The 22403-nt window shown below is 45.4% G+C and overlaps 1 protein-coding gene across 1 annotated transcript; it reads right to left on the bottom strand.

The window, feature by feature from the left end:
* Positions 1-21011: 21011 nt before the first annotated feature.
* On the bottom strand, positions 21012-22190 carry LOC110721048. The gene has a single exon (XM_021900167.1). It carries the CDS (start codon positions 22188-22190, stop codon positions 21012-21014), a length of 1179 nt encoding a protein of 392 aa, XP_021755859.1.
* Positions 22191-22403: the final 213 nt, after the last annotated feature.

Below are 22403 nucleotides of genomic sequence, written 5' to 3'. Positions count from 1 at the left end.
GACACGTGTCAATCTTTAAACGGTCTGCAAAGGCCCAATCCCTTTGCGACACGTGTCCCTTATACCCTAATTGAGGTACAGTTCTCCTTACTATAAATAGTAAGGTAGACCTCATTTATGAGGAGGACACATTAATTGCAACCACACAAAAAAACAAACAAAGCCCAAACCCACTGAAACGCTCTCGAACGAGAAGCTTTTATTGTTCTTATTCCACTTCGAAAAGATACTAACTTAATCTTCGGAGGCGGAACTCCCACCCATCCGGAGTCTCCGTTACTTGTGCAGGTACAGGGCGTAAGAAGGAAGTCTGCTAGGTGCAGGTACAGGCGTAAGAAGGAAGTCTGCTAGGAAATTGTAACTCTCCCGAAGGACACTAAAAATTCCCCAAACATCTGGCGCCGTCTGTGGGGAGAGTACTTTCTAGATGACATCTGAGCCTATACTACCTGGTAAAGGCAATCTGCCTACTGGGGAGGTTGAGGTCCATTCGGACCAAGATACAGCCGATAACTATGACTTGGAAGCCTACAACTGCTGCGGATGGCTCTTTAAGGACCAAGAACACCCGTTCCAAAGATAAGAGAGAACGGGAAGGGAACCAGGCGGCTCCTAGCAAGCCAACTAGGGGGCCGCTTGGGTTAACCTCTACCGCTGGAGACTCCCCAGTCTCCAGAGATGAGCTCATGAATATGATGATGAGCTTCAAAGGAGAGATCAAAGGCCTTCTGGACTATACAGCCGGCCCCCGTAAGGGTCAGGCGAAGAAAGGCGTCACGGTAAAAAGACAGCCAAAACAGTAAAGGGTAGAGCATCTACCCCGCATCGAAGTCAAACATGCCGGCTAGGCTCTTTGATTTCTCAAAGATGCACACTCCTATAGATGGAGTCAGAAAAGCCCGTCCGGCACATTCAGCCGGATGGAACCAAGAAAGTCTATTCTGATGCCCGGACGCTCATCCAAGATAAAAAGACTCAGCGATCCGAGTCGGCATCAACATCGACCTTTCGAGACAGCTTCAATGCCACTCAGGAAGGACTCGAGAACAAACAATGACAGCCGGACGAGCGAGGTTTCCGCTCGATCCGGCCCCATATGATCCAACCGGCAGTGCATGGAACACCGTATACGCCTTTGGATCCCCCTATGCACAGGCAGGTATTTCGGGGGGCAGCATCAAGCCGCCCGTCCAGCCTATGGACTGGCAGCTCCGGCTGCTCAACCTTGGGGAACAGCCAACGGCGTTCTCCAGAGAAATCACCGAGATGACCCAGCCGTCTAAAATCAAAAACGTGTTGTTAGGCGCCTACGACGGTACCACCAACCCGGAAGATCACCTTATGGCATACACCAACCTGATGTATTTGCAGGGTTTGGATGACGCCGCATGGTGCCGGTGCTTCCCGGCTACGTTGAAAGGGATTGCTCAACGTTGGTTTGGTAACCTCCCAGCCGGATGCATCAATAATTTCAGGACCTTGGCCTACTGGTTTACGTCCAACTTTTATATGAACATCCCTGCCAAGAAAACAAGCCTTGATCTAGGGGCAATACAACAGGGAGACAAAGAGGGGCTCCGGTCATATGTCAGGCGGTTTAACCTGATGAGGATTCAAATCCATGGATTGTCTGATGACGTTGCCTATACTGATTTCTTCAAAGGCTTAAAAGATGGATCAACTTTTAAGTTTGACTTGGTTAGGAAGAGGGTCTCCACTCTTCACGAGGCACTCATGAAGGCGGAGGCCTACATTCAGGCAGTGGAATTGTGTGCTGTTAAACTTCCAACGGATTACAAAAGATCCGATAAAAAAGAGAATCGGCCTACCAGTCGGCCAAAAAGGAAGACAAGAGAAAGGGGGTATGGGCGGCAGACTCATCCGGACAACCTTTCCAGAAAAGGAAGAGGTCGGATCCGTATGTGCCAAAGTACGAGTTCAACAAGGACTGTGCCTCCATTCTCAACGAAGTAAAGGACCGGTTGAATCTTGAAAAACCGTCTCCTATGAAGAGTCCTCTAAGCGCCCGGGATAAGAGCAAATATTGTCTTTTTCACGAGGAAATTGGCCACGACACTGAGGGCTGCTTTAGCCTCAGGCGGCTCTTCGACCGGCTCGCTGATGAGGGGGCTCTCAAATCTTATCTTTCCAAGTCAAGGGGTACACCTAAACAAGCAAGAGGACCACCCCAAAGAAGACGGCTACTCAATCGGATACGGATGAGGAAACCATCCTGACCATAGCCGGTGGATTTGCGGGAGGTGGGCCTACCATCCGGGGCACAAAAGACAACATTCGGAAACTGGTCAACTCGTGGATGAGGGCCAGTTGTCTGAATATTCATTTCCGGAAGTTAACATCTCCGAGAGAGATAGGGGCGAGGTCAGGCGGCCTCATGATGACCCCATAGTCATCGAGTGCAAAATCGCCAATCAAAGAGTTGGCCGGATCTTGATTGATACTGGGAGCTCATCCGACCTCATCAGCTACCGGTGCTTGGAGAAACTCAAGTATAAGCCCAGTAGCATGCTTCCGGCCTCAGACCCTCTTGTAGGTTTTGGGGGAGGAGTAGTACATCCGGTGGGCATGATTGATCTACCCATCCGGTTCGGAGAGAAGGGTAAGGGCCGGCATATGGTTGTCAAGTTTCTTGTTGTAGAAGAGCTGACTGCCTACAATCTGATTATTGGCCGTCCAACCCTTAACCTCTCAAAGGCAGTCATCATCCCATCTCTAATGTTGATAAAGTTTGAAAGGGATGATGGCACAGTCGGTTCCTTGAGTGGGACCAAAAGATGGCGAGAGAGTGTTACCTCTCGGACATCAAACCAACGCTTGACACAGGCGGTCAAGAGAAAGAAATTGTTGAACTTGACGACTGTGATCAAAGCTTACCGGCTACAAAGCCAGCCGGTAAAAAGAGGAAGGCGGACCAACTGGCGCCTGTGAAGGAGAAACAATAGCAATCACTGTCCGGGGAGAGGACAAACGTCCTTCGCCCTCAGCCGGCTGGAGAAATAATTGATGTTGTCCTTGAAGACAGTCGGCCAGACAGAACCGTCAAGGTTGGAACGGCTGCGTTTGAAAGTTTGGGATCAGATTTGCTCCTTTTGCTGAAGGAGTTCAAAGATGTGTTTGCCTTTGAAGTAGAAGAGATGCCGGGTGTAAGTCCGGATCTTGCTGTACATAGACTCGCTGTGGATCCTAAGAAGAAGCCGGTCAGGCAAAAGAAACGGAACCATGGCGAGGAAAGGTCCCAGGCGGCAGCAACCGAGGTCAAGAAACTCTTGGATGCTGGATTCATCCGGCAATGTTACTACCCGGATTGGGTAGCCAATGTCGTCCTTGTGAAAAAGCCGAATGGAACCTGGCGGATGTGTGTAGATTACACGGACCTCAACAGGCTTGTCCAAAGGATAGCTACCCGCTTCCAAAGATAGATCATTTGGTAGACTCTACAGCCGGCCATGCCCTGATGAGTTTCATGGACGCCTATTCCGGCTTCCATCAGATACCCTTGTGGAAGAAAGACCAAGAGAAGACGGCTTTCGTCACAGATCAAGGGCTATATTGCTACACGGTGATGCCGTTTGGGTTGAAGAATGCGCCTGCTACTTTCCAGCGAATGATGAACTCTGTCTTTTATGATCAGATTGGAAGGAACGTGGAGGTGTACATTGATGATATGATTGTCAAATCAAAACTGCAGGCGAATCATCTAGCCGACCTCCGAGAAACTCTCACCACCCTCAGACGGCACAAAGTAATGTTAAATCCAAAAAAAATGCGTCTTTGGAGTTGAGTCCGGGAAGTTTCTTGGATTTTTGATTGATCAGAGGGGCATAGAGGCCAATCCGGACAAAATACAGGCGGTGATTGACATGCAGTCGCCACGTACCGTCAGGGAGGCTCTAAAGCTTACCGGTTGCCTGGCGGCATTGGGGAGATTCCTCAGCCGGTCAGGTGACAAGTGCCTGTATTTCTTCCAAGCAATCAAAAAGAGGTCAAGGTTTGAATGGGGTGAAGAGGCTGAGGCGGCATTTCAACGGCTGAAGCAACACCTGCATTCTTTGCCAAGATTGGTGAGTCCCCTACCCCAGGAGGCTCTCTACATGTACTTGGCCGTCTCGGATCACTCCTTGAGCGCCGTCTTCCTTGCTGAGAGAGACGGCAATCAGCTCCCGGTATACTTTATAAGCCATGTCCTCTGGAATGCAGAACTTCGTTATCCCATGATCGAAAAATTCGGTCTGGCTTTGTTCAAAGCAGTCAAGCGGCTGAAACCGTATTTTTTAGCACATCCGGTGACCGTTTACACTGATCAGCCGCTCAAAAGGCCTATGACCACTTTAGAGTCATCCGGAAGAATGATTAAATGGGCTGTGGAAATCCAAAGCTTAAAAATCACTTTTGAACCCAGGCGAGCAGTGAAGGGTCAGGCGTTTTGCCGACTTCATCGTTGAAATGACAAGGCCAATACAGCCGGAGAAAACTGATCAAGTTTGGAGGGTTTATGTAGACGGGAGCTCTACGCTGAATGGTTGCGGAGCGGGTATAATTATTCACTCTCCGGAGGGGGACAAATACGAGTATGCTCTACGATTCAAGTTTCAAGCTTTGAATAATGAAGCTGAATACGAAGCCCTGCTAGCCGGTATACGCATGTGTAAGGCAGTCGGGGCAAGGAAAGTTGATGCCTGCTCAGATTCCCAACTCATCGTTAGTCAGTACAACGGTGACTACGAGGCCACCCATCCGGTGATGATTATGTATCTACAGGCGGTCAAAGAGGAGGCTGGGGCATTTGATGAATTCAACCTAAGTCAAGTACCCAGATCCGAGAATAATCAGGCGGACGCACTATCCAAACTTGCATCCTCCGCCACATGTGATACGCCTAGATCAGTCTTCTGGGAAGTCATGGAAAGAAAAGCATTGAACATGACCCCATTGGAGTTCTAGATCGAAGCTCCACTTGGATGGACCCCATCCGGAATTACTTGGTAGACGGCACTCTACCGGAAACCTCATCCGAAGCAGCTGCTCTTAAAAGACGAGCATTAAGCTTCGCAATGCACAAAGGTGAACTGTTCCGGAAGGGTTACTTGCAGCCGCTATTCAAGTGTGTTACCCAGAACGGGGCAAGGAAATACTGGAAGATCTCCACGCCGGCTTCTGTGGATCTCACATTGGCGGGAGGACCCTCGCCAAAAGAACCCGGCGGCAAGGATACTTTTGGCCTACACTAGAGGCGGATGCATTAGATCTGGTGAAAAGATGCGACAAGTGCCAGAGGTTCGGCCGGCTGATAAGGCAGCCGGCAACTGATTTGACAGCTATTCACAGCCCAATTCCCTTTGCAAAATGGGGCATGGATATTTTGGGGCCATACACTCCTGCCCCAGGCGGCAGAAGATACATTTTAGTGGCTGTTGATTACTTCACCAAGTGGGTTGAGGCCGAGGCGGTAAAGGGCATCAAAACTAAGGATATCATCTCCTTCATTTGGAGAAATGTCATCACCCGGTTCGGTGTACCAATGTCAATGGTCTTTGAAAATGGCCCCCAGTTTGAAACGCCTGTCCTAAAGACTTGGCTGCAAGACCAAGGGATTTCCCACTACTTTGCATCCGTTGGCCGTCCGCAAGCAAACGGTCAAGTTGAAGCTTTTAACAAGCTCATCTCAGGCGGCATAAAGAAAAAGATCGAGAAGGCAGGCGGGCTTTGGGCAGAAGAGTTAACTCACGTTCTTTGGTCCATCAGAACTACTGAGAAGGGGTCAACCGGTGAAACTCCATTCCTTATGGCATATGGCACAGAGGCGGTGCTTCCCATTGAATTATATGAGCCAACACTTCGAATCATGTTGTATGATGAAGAGGCAAATTGGGAAGCCATGCGCCTGTCTCTGGATACTCTTCCAGAAAGAAGGGGCAACGCCGCCTTGCGTCATGAAATCTACCGCCTTCGAATGACGAGGGCCTACAACAAAAAGGTGCTTAAACGCCCCCTCAAAGTTGGAGATTTTGTATTACGGAAGCTTGAAGCAACCGGTAGGGCATACGAACAAGGGAAACTAACCCCAAACTGGGAGGGACCCTACCGGATTTTTGAAGAAGTTAGAAACGGCACATACCGCCTGGAAACCCCAGACGGAATGCGGCTGCCTCGTACCTGGAATGTAGATAACTTGAAAAAGTACTACTTCTAAGCATTGAAATGTGAAAGCATATAATTTCCATTCATACAATTGTATTTGCACCTGTCTAGTGCAAGAACACAGACGGAAGAACACTTGTTAAAACCACTGCTCCAAAAAGAGCAGTCATCCGGTGACACCCATCCGGGTGAATCACTGAAGAGAACAGCTCCCTTCTGGGTGGAACATTGTTCTAGCGATCCAATAACTCAAACGGCGTTTGTCTAAAACGATTTTGCAGCCGTTAGAAATGATCCTTTGCATCTAGGATTCATCCGGCAAGGACCCAAAAGAGGTCCATCCGGGTGAATCACTGGAGAGAACAGCTCCCTTCTGGGTGGAACATTGTTCTAGCGATCCAATAACTCAACGACATTTGTCTAAAACAATTTTGCAGCCATTAGAAATGATCCTTTGCATCTAGCATTCATCCGGCAAGGACCCAAAAGAGGTCCATCCGGAAAAATGAAATTCCTAATGGGCCACCGTAACCACCTAAACGGTTTTACATCCCATCCTATATATAATTGTACCAGACGGGGCAAGGTTAGGTCAGTCACTGACCCCCATCCGGCTTCCATGAAACGGCTACCAGTCTACTGTTGGGGTAAACAGGTAGCCATTTCAGGGGCATATTGTGGTATCGCTTCTTCATCCGGCATATATAGAACGGCTGAAATACTTTTAAAAATGCATAAATAAAAAAAAATGCTAATAATAGAGATAGAAAAACCGACTGTGTCGGTTAATAGATTAATTGAAATGTTAGCCGGACCCCTGTCCGGGAAAGATACATCGAAAATACACGGCACGCAGGCCGGTAAAAAAAGAAAGAAAATATCAATCTTGCTGTTGCTCTTGTTGCTGAGGCTGCTCCAACCCTTGAGCTTGCCCAACCTGAGTCTCAGCCGTCTGCTCTTGCAGCTGCTTCGGCTGGTTTCCCATTGGCACCCCATCCGGCTCTAACCCTAACCCCTTCTCAGCCCACTCGTCGAAAGGAGGAGGGGCAGGAGTGCCGAGTACTCGAGCTTCATAAACTTCAGAAGCATACAAGTAACGGAGGTTGAAATAGTCAAAGTCAGAGTCCGGATGGATGAGGTCCCAAGCCAGCTTCATGCGCTCCTCGCAGTCGGCTTCATTCTCTGTAATCAGGCGGCTGAGTTCCTCGTTCAGCTCCTTTTTGTGGGCCGCCTGAATATTAGTGAGTTGGACAGTCAGCTCGCTGTTCTTCTGGCGGAGGTTGGCATTTTCCTTGTCAGCTCCTTCCAGAGCTCTGAGATCAGCCTGGAGGTCCTTGACCTTAAGCTCAAGTTCATCAACTTTCTTCTTGGCCTCATCCCCAGCCAGCACAACCTCTTTCAGTAATTCCTCCTGTTGCAACTCTCTCTCTTTAGTTGCCAAATCATATTTAATACTGTGAAATTGACTAACGTCAATTAGGTCAAGGGCACGCTTCTGAGCGTCTCTTACCTCCTCTTGCTTTTTACGCAAGGGGACTCGGAGCCCGTCCACTCTCAGCATCACCTATGGTACCAACCGGAAAAGGAGTTAGAACTAATGATGATAATTACTACTCATCCGGCAAAAGCAGAGCTTGAGACAAGCATAGGGCATTCGGGTTATTTACCTCAGCAAGAAGAGAGTTGATGCGATCCAGGTTAACCTGGTGTACAGCCGGCACCGCCTCCTTTTCAGAACGGGTCAGAGTCTTGACCATTCTCTTGGCGTATTGGTTGTAGTCGGGCCGGCTAGTAGAGTCATCTGCAAAGGAAGGGTTATCTGGCAGATACTGGGCATAGGCGCCGCCTATATTCATGCGGCTGCCAGAGGAGCCCCCAGACTGGCTTGCTTGAGTTTTGACTCTCATATGCCCAAGCGGCCAGGGGGGGTCAAAGGCAGAGGTTTTACCTTGTTCAGGCTGTGGGGTGCCATCCCCCCCAGCCGCATCTGAGCCAGATCCCATCCGGGTCTGGCCCGCCGAAGCACTCGGCGTTAGCTGCAGGCTCTTCCCTGCAGTGGTTGGCCTGGCAGGGTCAGACGTCCTCTTTGCAGGACTAGCTGCCAAAGGTGGACCCGGCAGCCTTGGAGCTTTTGAAGCCGGCTGGGGTATCACACCAGCCGGTCTTTTGTGCATGCTTGCTAGTGATTTTGGCATGCCTTGGGTTCCACCCTGAAAATAGTCAAAACAAAGCAATCAGTTAGAAACAAAGGCAGATCATATGTCATCCGGTAAGAAATGGAAGAGGTTTTACTCCATTCTTGGCGGCCAGTGCCGCCTTCTTCTCTTCGATTTGCTTCTTTCTCAGCTCAATAGCTGAGAAGGCAGGTGTCTTTTCAGGAGGCACCATTCTTTTAGCTTTACCTGCAAAAAAGGGAAATTCGAGTTAGAGCGTGTACGCATAATCAGGCGTCAGAATACCGGATGGGTTAATGAACCTACTCTTTTTAAACATTGAACTTAGATTGCAAAGGGACAAGAAGGACTCGTCCCTGAACCATTCCGGGAGGGGTACCCAGAACTTTGGGATGATGATTTCACTACCGTCCTCCATCAGATGGGTCGTTTTGAGGAAGAGACCCGTCTCCATTATTTGGTCCCAGGCCTCAGACGGCACTTTCGGGAGCGCGCATTTTTTGCCCAGCAATGCCGGGTGCTTATTATACCGCCGCAGCCGGTGATTTAGGGAAGTGGAAGGAGAAGAGACGACATAAAATTTGCTCTTCCAGTTGGTCCACTTTGATGGCTTCTCCAAAGTCATCATGTATTCTTGGTTGGTGGTAAGGGTGTACCAGGCATTCCACCCACCCGGAGCCCGGCTGAGGTAATGCATGTGTGCAAAAGCCTCCCAACTGGGGTTCACCTCCTGCAGCTCACATGCGGCAATGTACCCCAAAATATTGACCCAAGAGTTAGGAGTCAATTGCCATACGCCCAAGTCATACCCCAGCAATATGTCCTTGATGCAGGGGTGAAGGGGAACCGGAGGCCTGCTTTGAATGCCGCCTCATAACAGCCGAAAAAATCATCGGCATGGTCCAAGTCGTCCGTCCATACGACGGCTGCATTAACAGGCGGGACTCTTATTTCCCAGTCCTTCCCAACTGGTTTCCTTTTAAAAAGAAAGGCAGGAAGGGTTGCAGTAAGGGTGACCACGTCTCTTGCAGACATGGTCATGTCAGTCGGATCCCCCTTAGCCGGCCATTTGTAGGCCTCCTCAACAATAGGCTCAGCCTCCTGTGCAGGGGCTTCAGATTCGGACCCAGACCCTTCTCCAGCAGATTCATCGCCGGATCCTTCGGCATTAGAATCAGAGTCTTCTATTATGCTGTCACCCGGTGTGCTCGGACCACTCGGGGAATCTTGACGAGTCCCCAGGGTTTCTTCCAAAGGAATTTCACCAGACGATCCTGCCGTCTGGTCCTCGTTTCTGGGATCAGCCGGATCTTCGGCTGCGTCGTCGGACTTGTAATCCGGGTCAACTGCCGTCCATCTTATCCGAGCCATTCTGTCCTGCACATGAACAGAGACGGTCGGATTCGAGGTAGGTGAAGGTTCGCCCAAATACCCCCAGACGGCAGTCCCAGTCCTAGACTCAGCCGTGCCTGGTGACCGCCTGACAGCAGCCGTAGGCTATGCCGAGTGTATAATTGAAGGGTCCATATCCTATCTATGCAACTGGAAAATTAACAAAAAGAATTGAAAAAGGGTGCAGACGGTACCTTTGGAGGTTGGAATTTGCTGAGATGGTGGCTTGAAACCTACACAGGCGGAAATCTCCGAATGTGTTTGAAGCTGATGAAGAAAAATAGATCAGACATGTTTAATTGGAAGCTCATTTAAAAGCCCCCCAAGCGGTGGAGTCCCGGATGAGGGATTGCAGAGATGGGCTGGAAATTGCTCAAACGACCCCCATACGGTTAAAAGCCGGATGGGGGCTATTTGTATGTTTCAGAAAAAGCTAAAGGCTGCTCAAACAACCCCCATACGGTTAGACGCCGGATGGGGGCAATTTAAACAACGTTTGAGAAAAAGCCGAGGCTGCTCAAACGACCCCCATACGGTTAAAAGCCGGATTGGGGCAATTTGAAACAGTTTTGAGCCAAGGCTGCTCAAACGACCCCCATACGGTTAAAAGCCGGATGGGGGCTATTTGTATGTTTGAGAAAAAGCTAAAGGCTGCTCAAACAACCCCCATACGGTTAGACGCCGGATGGGGGCAATTTAAACAATGTTTGAGAAAAAGCCAAGGCTGCTCAAACGACCCCCATACGGTTAGACGCCGGATGGGGCAATTTATACAACGTTTGATAAAAAGCCAAGGCTGCTCAAACGACCCCCATACGGTTAAAAGCCGGATGGGGGAAATTTGAAACAAAGTTTGAGCCAAGGAAGCTCAAACGACCCCCATACGGGTAAAAGCCGGATGGGGGCTATTTGTATGTTTGAGAAAAATCTAAAGGCTGCTCATACAACCCCCATACGGTTAGACGCCGGATGGGGCAATTTGAAACAAAGTGTGAGCCAAGGAAGCTCAAACGACCCCCATACGGGTAAAAGCCGGATGGGGGTTATATGTATGTTTGAGAAAAAGCCAGGGCTGCTCAAACGACCCCCATACGGTTAAATGCCGGATGGGGGCAATTTGAATGATGTTTGAGAAAAAGCCAAGGCTGCGCAAACTACCCCCATACGGTTAAATGCCGGATGGGGGCAATTTGAATGATGTTTGAGAAAAAGCCAAGGCTGCTCAAACTACCCCCATACGGTTAAATGCCGGATGGGGGTAATTTGAAAGATGTTTGAAAGCAAAGGTTGATCAAACCACCCCCATACGGCTAAAGGCCGGATGGGGTTACTTATAACTAGTCTGAATAAAAACAAAGTTGGCTCAAAGGGGTCCCATGCGGCACAATGCCGGATGGGAGTATATTAAACATCCCAGACGGCAAAACGCCGGATGAGGGGGATTTTTGGACTTGTCCCAAGCCAGCCCCATGCGGCAAAATGACGGATGAGGGCATTTTACAACTAGGGAAATATTTCAAAAACCTCACACGGGAAATCCCGGATGAGGTAGGGGTAATTCAGAAATTTTTGGACAAAATATACCCAGGCGGCAAAATGCCGAGTGAGGTCCTTAATCTAGGGGCAAAAAGAGGGAGAAAGCAGATGGTACCTTACTAAATCCGCACTCAGCCGGAAGGCAGATGTCAAGTACTTGCGAAAACCGGATGCTCGAAAGTCTTGAAAGAAGCAGCCGGTATCAGAGCTTCTCAGGAAATTTTTGAAAATAAAAAGTGCGGAGGAAAGAGGTAGCCACCCTACTTATAGAAAGAGGCAGAAGGCGAACAGTCACCTTCTGCACGAAAATTTGAAATTCAAAAAAAAAAAAAAAAAAAAAAAGAGGGGGGAAGCAGACGAACCGTCACTTACCCCATGCACCCTACGTCTGTCACAGATGACACGTGAGCTTGCCACATCTCACCTGTGAGGGGCAGATGTTTAGGGTGAAAATACCCTAAGACACGTGGCCCAATAAAGGCTTGACACGTGTCAATCTTTAAACGGTCTGCAAAGGCCCAATCCCTTTGCGACACGTGTCCCTTATACCCTAATTGAGGTACAGTTCTCCCTTACTATAAATAGTAAGGGTAGACCTCATTTATGAGGAGGACACATTAATTGCAACCACACAAAAAAACAAAAAAAGCCCAAACCCACTGAAACGCTCTCGAACCGAGAAGCTTTTATTGTTCTTATTCCACTTCGAAAAGATACTAACTTAATCTTCGGAGGCGGAACTCCCACCCCCATCCGGAGTCTCCGTTACTTGTGCAGGTACAGGCGTAAGAAGGAAGTCTGCTAGGTGCAGGTACAGGCGTAAGAAGGAAGTCTGCTAGGAAATTGTAACTCTCCCGAAGGACATAAAATACCCCCAAACAGGCCCCGAGGTACCGTGCAGTAGTAGGGGGTATTTAGCTCTCGGTAAGAGGCGGATGGTTCCGCCCAATTGTCCCCCTTCTCAACTGTGTGAGAAAGTCTCGCCTCTTGCAGGCGGCTGTTTTTCTCTTCTGTACCCAAAGAAGCCTGGCCAAAAGAGCTTGACTCGGAATCGTCCTCCGACGAGTCTGAAGAGGACGACTCCTCCCCTCTCCCGGAGGGGCCCGCCTCCTCTCTTTGAAAAGGAGCAGATTTGTTAACTGTTAATTTGGAAGGGGTCACTATGACTCCCCCACAGAATTGCCGGCATCCAGGCCGCCTTGTCTCACTTCCACATCTGGCACCTGGTCAGATGTTTCACTAATCGGCACCCTGTGGGAGGAGCCGTCTGAATTTGAGATCCTAGCTGTCTTTTTCGTTCTGGCCATCCTGCTCTGCATAGACACAGATACAGTCGGACTTTGTATAAAGGGCAAAGATGGGTCCGGAAAAGGGCAGGCGGCACTCCTTGTCCTAGATTCAGCCAACCCCGGTGACCGGCTGATCACTAACCTAGGTCGTGTCGTGTGCTTCCGTGGTGCCATTTAAGAAAATAAAAAGAAAATTAAGAGTAAGAGAACTGAGTTACCTGAACGAGTGACGGTTAATGAAGTTCTGAAAATCCTGTGCAGTCGGCTTGTCAGAACAGGCGGTAGGCAAAAAAGTCCAAAATGTCAGAGCAAGTTCAGGGGTCCGAATGTTCTCAAAATAGTTCTCAAAGTGTGAAAATGACTCAAGGCAACTCTCCCTTATATAGGCGAAGTGAGAAGGCGAAGGGTCACTTTCAGAATTCAAAATTTGGGCGGGAAAATCTCTCGTCCTTTCGCCGACTGACACCTGTAGCAGGCCGTCGCCCGTTACAGTGCGACACCTGTCACAGGTAACACGCGACCAGTCACGTGCCACCTGTGAGGGGCAAATGATTAAGGGATTTTGCTCCCACCAATCGGAATGCGCCACGTGGACCAATCAGGTCCTGCCAAGTGTCCCCTGGTTGGAACTGTAAGGGCTTGCCACGTGGCACGCGCTTATTCGTCCACCTTGGACCTGTTATGTCACGACATGTGGCATACTCCATGCCTAATGGAGAAACCGGCTACCCAGGCCCAATTTCCGAGGGAAGCCCAATCGGCCCTAGGTTTACCTAAACCTAGGATGGGCACGTTTCCCAAGGTTATAAATACCTCCCTTAATCCTCATTAAGGGGGAGGACAGGAAGATTACGAAAAACATTACGGGAAAAACACATTAATTACACATAGTAATAACCGGCTGATCTCGCTAACAAAGCAGATTACCTACATTAAACACTCTCACCTAGAGAGACCTTATTACTTTAATTTCCGCATTAATTACTCCTTAATCAGGTACGAACTTGACCGTTGGAGGTGGAGCTCACAGGAGTCTCCGTTATTTTGCAGGTACAGGCGTCCGATTCCAGTCTCGGAATTGTAACTCTCCCGCAGGACATCAGAAAACCCCGAAACAGTTTGGATCAAGAAATTCCTTACACAGCTAGACATTGTACCAAGTGCTCTAAAAGGAATTGAGTTGTTATGTGACAACAATGGCGCCATTACTTAATCAAAGGAGCTAAGGTCGTATTACAAATCCAAACATTTTGAGAGGAAGTATCACCTCAATTGAGAGATTGTTGGCAGGCGGGATGTCAAGATCTGCAAAATTCATACGGATGAGAACATCGGTGATTTGCTTACTAAACCCCTTCCACAGCCCAAGCATGAGGCTCACTCTATGGCTTCTGGATTGAAGCAAGTCATGTAATTTAAGTTATATTTGCTTTTAGAAAACTTATTACATATGTAATGCATTAACTTGCAGAATTATGTTTAATCAGAAATTTACTATTTCTCTTATTCAATTACGGTTTTTAATGTTAAATAAAATGTCCAAAATAATTATGAATTGATGGGATCATCAAATACGTGATGTTGAATGAAACCCCACAAGTGAACTAAATTCATAAATTATTTAAGTTCCTAGTTCAAAATCATTAAGTTGGACATAAATGACTTAATAAATGGACTAGCATGTAAGATTGATTGGATAACACAGTTTCATGGGCTATAGGGGCATAGAGATGCTCGGTCAATCACATGGGTATGCATGAATGATGCATGATCAAACTATTGACCTACTTTGAAGTTCAAGTATAGAGCTTCCGGATATATTAGTGGATTCCTTAACATGAGTGGAACACTGATTTCATTCAATGATTGATTTAACTGTGGTACACCTAAATGTCATTCCGTAAAAGAGGACTATAAAGGTGTTTCCTGGTTACTTCAAAAGTTGAGTAGGAGCTTTGGTTGCCACAAGGTTGTATTGAGTCTACTTATTTAATTAGGAATGTGTCACGGCCCCTTGAAGAGGGAGAATTCAAAAAATGCATGGCCGTGCTCAAATGGATTACATAGTAATCATTTGTTTGGTAATTCTAACTCAGTTTTCAAGAAATGATTTGTAGATTAATATGATCTCGACATGTGATGCAATCATATCATCAAATCAACACACATTGACTTAAGGAATTTGAATATTGCACACTTGTCTCAGACAAGTGGGAGATTGAAGGATTTATGTCTTCGTCAAGTGCAATTACTAGATATATCAAGGATCATTATTATGGAGATAATTAGTTTATTCTTTTAGGTCGTCATTGTCTATTGCTAGATTTGATAAAAGATCTTTAGGATAGTCAAATAGTCCAAAACCCAATAGAATGGATCCTACAAGGTCACACACAAGGGTTATGGATTGAACAAAGTATGAAGCCCATTCATGGGCCTCATGAGGTAATGACAAGCCACATAAGTAGTAAGGCTAGAGTAGTTTGGATTTGGTTAGGAATTTGGGCTTCACATGGACTCTAATTATATATGAGATATATAAATAGAGGCCTTGCCTAGGTTATGTAGACAATTCACAATTAAACTAAGCAGTAAATTGTGAAGCAAGCTAAGAAACCAAACTCCCTCCCCCTCTCTTTGACACTCCTATCTCTCTTCCCCCTCTCTATCCGTACAGTACGAACCCCAGCCCCAAGTGGACGCACGGTGGTGGTGGTGGTGGTTCGTGGCTCATTAGTCTCCTCTCCTCTCGGTAGAAGGTTGATTGAAGGGTTCAATCACAACTAACTAGCATTAGTGGAGGTTCAATCCTTGCCCGTGAACCAAGTAGAGGAATCACATTCGGGGTTCTTGTTCTCCTTGCTGTTCTTGCTCGATCACTCGTGGAATCACGCTTCAAAGGTATAATTATATGTTCTTTGTGTGTTATGCATAGATCTTGTTTTAGATGCCTATGAATATGATTCATGCAATTCCGCGTAAAGTATCTAAAGTCCTACAGGCGGCACAGCCGGCCAAGGTTAAGAATGTTTTGGATGGTGCCTATAGTGGCACCACCAACCCAAAAGATAACCTAATGGCATACACCAACCTCATGTAGCTACAGGGGTTGGATGACGCCACATGGTGTAGATGCTTGCCAGCTACAGTAAAGGGCATTGCCCAACAGTGGTTCGGCAACCTGCCGTCTGGATGCATCAACAATTTTAGGACACTTGTGTTCCTATTCGCCTCAAACTTCTCAATGAACATACTGGCCAAAAAGACCAGCATTGATTTAGGGGCGGTTGTTCCGGGAGACCGTGAGGGGATTTGCTCTTATGTCAGGCTATTCAATCTGGAGAGAATTCAGATCCAAGGGCTACCCGACGAAGTAGCTTTCATAGACTTTTTCAAGGGTTTGAAGGACGGGTCAGCTTTCATGTTTGACTTCGTTTGGAAGAGGATTTTCATTCTTCCAGAGGCGCTAAGGGAGGCAGAAGCCTACATACAGGCGACTGAACTCTGCTCCTCAAGCAAACCGTTAGACTCAAAGAGGTCTGAAAAACAGAAGGGGAGTCGGCAAAATCAGTCGGCTTAGAAAAATGAAGAGAGCAAAAAGAGAAAAGATGTTTGGGCGGTCGACGACTCTAGTCTCTCAAAGGGCCTAGGATTAGGATTCATTTCCAACTCCCTCAAAGATTCATCAATTTGGCCATATGGGACTAGAGACTCGTCATAAGAGTTTGGAGTATGAGAGGGTGAAGAGGGTTGAGGATCAAGAGTAAAAGAAGAGTCACAAGCAAGGGTAGGATCATCAACATTATAAACATGAGTATTCTCATCAAATTGGGGTGAGGGGGCACAATCAAAATCATGAGATTCGTTATTGAGGGAACGAAGCACATCACAAGAAGGCATGGTAAATAATTAAGAAAATTGAAACACACCATTAGCATCAACTTGGGCATGTACCTCGTTATCATGAGCAATAAGGGAAATAGAGTTGAAATCACTTGTTCTAGGTTCACAAATGGGATCACAAGACAAATTATTGGGGTTCATGCTACCAATAGAAATATTATCACATAGAGAACCAAAATTAGCAACATTACAAGCCCTATTGCGTACATGCCTAGCAAACCACACATAGAAATTCCAAGCATCACCAATTGTTAATGCTAGAAATTCACCATTAAACTTGCTTTGAACTTCATTCCTCGTTTGTTCAATCATACCATAATAAAAAATCTCACAAGCCTCCAAAAGATTACAACAATTATAGTTCAAAAACCTCACAAGTCTATGGAAGTAGACATTAAAAGACTCACCATCATATCGAGGAAATGAGAAATATGCCATTTTTTTTACAAAACAAACAAAAATCAAATAAAAGAAAAGTATATACAAAGACTTTGCATGCTTAGTCGCTTTAATTAGTGTGCGGGTCTTGGGTGGGTTTCCCTTCCGCGTAGAGTCGGACTCTACGAAACCCAACAGTGGTATCGGAGCCGCACTCACTTTAATTATTGTGACTAATAATTAATTAAGGTGATTTAAAATGGATTTAAATTTCTGGTTGAGCTTTCTAATTGGATTAGAAGCTCGTTTTAATTAATTTTAATCTCGTACTTTTTTAATTTTGGCTGATGAACCCAGATTTTGACTCAAAAATAGTGATTTTTGGGTGGAGTCAATGTTCAAAATCATTTCTGACCCAGTTAGGGTTGTCCAGAAGCCAAATCCACCCAGAAATATAATTTTCGAGGGGTTTTTCGTTTTTTTACGAAAATTTTTAAATCTTTTAACCTTGATTAATTTTTGCATGATGAAGGTAGATTAAATGTATGGTTGCATCCCTAATCTACTGCAATTATAAACCTCATTAAGCATGTTTATGAAGTCATAATTGGTGCTTAATTTGGTGTGTTCACTTTTCACATAAACTTGTATTTTTCACATTATTGCAAATAAATTACCTTGAGTGTGAATGTTTATGGTGAACTTGCAATTTTGAAGCCCCTAAAATTTCAAAGATTCAATCTTAAATTGTTTATTTGGTTGGAACTTTGATTGCTAAATTCCAAAGTGAACTAAGTTTTGGATTGAATCATTTTTTTTTGTGTTGATTAAAGTCCTTAAAGTTCAAAACTTGTGATTGAATTTTGATTAATCTTCATATTGGAAGATGTAAATTTTTCAATTTTACAGAAGTTATTGTTGGGAAATTTTTCATTGGATGAAAGGGTTTATTTTTCCAACTCTCTATTTTGTCAAAACTCATCATTAATTTACATTTTTATTAAACTTATTATGGGTGTAGCCCTTCAATTTTAAAGCATAAAAAAGGACCTAAATTATTTCAAAGGTAATTTTGGATGATTTAGGCTTGTGCATCATTAAAATTGTATTTAATTAAGTTGGACTTATTTTATTTCATTTTGCCCTAAATTGATTCTAAAATAAATTTAGGATTAATTTTATGTCACACGTAAATCGGGATTAAAAATCCCGAGAAATGGCACCCAAATCGAGGCAAGAACACCCAAGCGCCACCAAGGCTAGCCGGGCTGCCCAAGCAGCCCACATGTGGCTGCCTGTGCTGTGCCTTGAGGGGCTGTTGCTGTGTGGCGAGGGGCTGTGGTGCGCTTATGCTATGTGCGTGGCCATAGGCTGCTGGAGGTGCTTGTGCATGCTGCTGGGCAGCAAGCAGCAAGCCCCAGCCAGCCCCTTGTTGCCAGCGCCAGTGAGCAGCTAGCATGCGTAGCGTGCTGCTGGTGCTAGCTAGCGTGGCGTGCTACGCTGGGCGAGCATGCTAGAACCCAGCATCAGACGCAACACAAGGGCTGCCTAGCAACCATGGTGTGCAGCCCAAGTGTTTTAAGGGTGGGCTATTTTGCTTAATCTTGGGCTATCGTTTTGCAAAATTTTGCTGTTTTTAATTTATTTAATTATTTTAACGAGGTTAGACCCTGGTTTTTCCGGCTCTTGCAAAATTTTAATTTTGACAAAATTTGGGTTAACCGGCTTAATTAATTAGATTAATTAAGTTGGATGCAGAATTTAGTGGGAGCTTCGTTAATTGCATGATATAATTGCGTCTTAATCACATAAAATGTTAAGCAACTGACTAGTTTTAATTAGGCGTGTTAATTGGATTAACCACCTAAGTTAGTTACTAGTTCGCGCGCGTTATGCATTGTTACATGTTTTTCTTTGTAAAATGCATGGGCCATTCACATATAGTGAATGGATGAATGGAAAATGTATTGTTTCACAGGTTTCGTGAAAATGACAACTATTGGGGCCCGATTAGGATAGTAAATACGAACTGCGATCCGTTATGTATTTTTGTAAATCTAAATACGGTCTGCGTACCGTTGAGTATTTTTGTACCTTAATATTTAGAATAATCCTAATCGTAGTAGCTAGTATTTTTTTAATTTTGGCGAAGATGTCTCAAGACGACGTTTCTATGAAGGCGAGCCAAGATGAAGACCCTTGAAGATTTGAAGATTTCAAGGGGTTATGCTAGTTGCCAAATGCATCTTATTTCATGTTTTCTACTCCCTCCGTTAATTTTTATTTGCAACTTTTGCCATTTTAGTCCGCTAAAAATTATTTGCAACTTTCTATTTTCTTTCCATTTTTGGTAAACAAAAACCCTAAAAATTACTATTCTACTCCCCCAATCCTATCCCAATAGCCACATTCCCAACCACCAACATTTAATTGAAAAAACATTGGGATTGTTTTTGGCTTCTCGAGTCTTCTTAAGAACCCTAGATCTGGTTCTTCGACTTCCACTCTCCTTCGCCTCTGTAATTTTCTCCATTGTTCCTCGTGAAATCTGAGTTTTCGTCCCCTCAACTTCCAAAAAAAGAGTCCCCCACCACCATGGTTAACCTATCTCCACTAATCGACGCTTATATCGCCACCGATGACGAGGGCGAGGCAAACTTGATAAAAACCCTGATGACAGGTATCGGCGAAGGTATACGTGTTTGAGGGGGCCCTGAATTACTGTTCTCAGACCACATACAAGGCCTTGGGCCAAGTTCTTGAAAGCGTAGACGAGGATGAGCGTCGCAAGACCGGTGAGGGTCAAGGAGATTCACGGGGGAAAGAAGCGCTAGACTGCACTGGTGTTTCTGTAGATCTAGTGTGCGAAAGTGCTGAGGGGAGTGTTATGCCCAAAACTAAGCCCAGATCTAACAATCCAAGGCCACCACGCAAGATTCGGCCTAAAAGGAAGGCGGCCTGGGTGGCTTTGAGTCGTATTCGGGGGTTGCCTGCCAAGGAGGTCATTATCCTGACTTCTGATGACAAGGCTGACCAAGGTGACAACGGTGAAGTGGTTGGGCCTGTTTTGAAGAAGCGCTCAAGTGACCCTTGCGTAACGTTTTCTAACCCTTCCTGTGTTAATTTTTTTTAAATAAAGAGTCCCTATTTTTTGATTTTTTCGATATACTATTGATTAGCTTTGTTAATTGGTTGGTGTTGTGGGATTCTTTGACTAGATCTGGATGCATGTTGGCTTAGTTGGTTTTGTATGCGTAGATCTGGATTGATGTTGGATGGTTGCCTGTTTTTGATTGCCTGCTCTTTTGTCATGTTTGTTGTTCCGGAATTTGTTGGCTAGATAGCCTGTTTGTTATTTGCTGGTCAGTTAGATGCTTGGCTATGTCTGCTGTTTTGGACTATGTTGCATGTATGCATGTGTTGGAGTATATTTTAGCATGGATGGTTGCCTATTTTTGATTGCCTGCTCTTTTGTCATGTTTGCTGTTCCGGAATTTGTTGGCTAGATAGCCTGTTTGTTATTGGCTGGTCAGTTGGATGCTTGGCTATGTCTGCTGTTCTGGACTATGTTGCATGTATGCATGTGTTGGAGTATATTTTAGCAGCTGTTGGATTGTTGGAAAATGGCATATGGGTGTTTGATTGATAAATGATGAGGCTAATGTGTCTGTACATTTTTTAAAGATGCCTTGGTCATACCTTGAAGTGTTCTCAATGATCTATTAAGTAGAGAACACATGACAGTCCCTTATTTGGTAGCATGACTTGTATTCAGTCCCCTAAGTGTCTGTGTTGTGTACTCTGTCAAAATCCAAATGAGGAAGGGACTCTATTGACCTTCCCAACCCACAAGTGTTTTTCTCTAACGATGTGCTTTATGCTGTTATTGTTGTGGTAACCTTGTGGTTGGTGGTTTATTGAAACATGGAAAAAAAAAACTTCTGATGGATTGAGTGCCCACTTAACATCAGACTCTTAACCATTTCTATTCCATTGAACATGTGGTTACAAAAGTACTTGACATTAGACTGCCTAACATGATTCATCACTGTAATCAACAAAATACACCTAACCACCTAATACCAGAATAAAAAACAGAACATAAAACAAAATTACCATACCAACTGTAAGTGGTTATGTGTGGCAGTCCATGTGTCTCTACTTTGATGTGATGAGTCCCTTAGTCTGCATCTACCTCAAATTCTTCTGTTCCTTGTTCAGTCCCCTCATTTACTGGCCTAAACATAGTGTCTAGGTACTCCACTGCCTCCAAAACAAGTTCCTTCTGCACTGGTACATTATTTGGCAACTCTCCAAGGTTTTCGAGTTTTTTCTTGTTCATGTGGGGTAATTCATACTTATTCCCACCTTGTACCTTAAGGACCTCAATCATGCACTTTTGCAAAGACTGCCAAATGTACTTGTTGACTTGAGGATTGAATGTCTGATAAGATTCTTGCACTTTTATAACTAACTCATCTAGGTTGCTAGGAAAAGACTGATATTGCAATGATTGTATTGACCTAAACAACCCTAAGTCAAGCACATTCAAATCTGGTGATTGTGGTGGTTGGAAAACAAATTGAATGTTAAATCCATGAGCTGTTGTTGCTGCCATAAACTCTGGATCAGTAGGAACTTGGTGTGGCCTTGCATTGTCCCATTGGATTACAATATTATTTGGCTGACTGTCAGGCCACTTTGAAATAATTGCTGGAATGACATTGGCCACCAACATGTCTCTGATGACCTCTTTGTTTACATTCTGTATTGCTTTTGTTTCCCATGTTCCTGCTACTCTGTTTTTACTCGACTTCTTGGCTAGTTGTTTGACTGTGAATGGGAATATTCCATATTTCCCATCATGAAGTAGTCCCCCATCCGTGTCATACAGTGGCTTCCCAATTAAGCCCATAAACATTGCTTTGAGCTTGAATCTTGTGGACTGTATAGGCCTATAAGGATCTTCCTCACTAGGTAGGAGGTAAAACCTCCTCTTGTCAAGGTTCAGATAGAACCATTTCTCATCCATGTGTATCACATTGTTCATTTCAACAAATGTTGGGTCCCCATTACTTGTAACTGGATTTATGTGTGACAAAATCCATTTCATTCTTGCTACCTTGTGGTCTGATGTCAGGGCTGGCTTGTTGGTACTTATGTGTGTTCTTAACCTTCCCTTTTTCTTCAAATTGTGAAGTGTCACATGGGAGATCTTTAATGCTGCTGCATATCTCCTTTCCGTCTGCCTTAAATGTAAAGGCACTGATTGTAGGAATTCATCAGAAAATTCCTTTGGCTTTCTGCCTACTCTGCCAAATATTTTGCTCCTGACATCAATCAAACTGCCATGTGCCATTTGTTTCTTTATGTCTGCAAAAATTCTTGTGATGCTTGATTTGTGCACATTGTAATTAACTGCCAAATGCTTAAAGTGACCTCTTGGTAAGTTGCCTGATGCATGTTGACCAACATTGAATCCACCATTTCTCTTCTTTGTTTCATGGTGAGCTGCTTTCTTTGTCTCTGTTAAGTCCCCTGGTGAAGGGCTTGTTCCATTTCCTGGAAACCA

The sequence above is a fragment of the Chenopodium quinoa genome, unplaced genomic scaffold (genome assembly GCF_001683475.1).
Source record: "Chenopodium quinoa cultivar QQ74 unplaced genomic scaffold, ASM168347v1, whole genome shotgun sequence".
Lineage (NCBI taxonomy): Eukaryota > Viridiplantae > Streptophyta > Magnoliopsida > Caryophyllales > Amaranthaceae > Chenopodium > Chenopodium quinoa.
The sequence above is the reverse complement of the archived record's forward strand: the minus strand, read 5'-3'. Positions and strand labels throughout refer to the sequence as shown.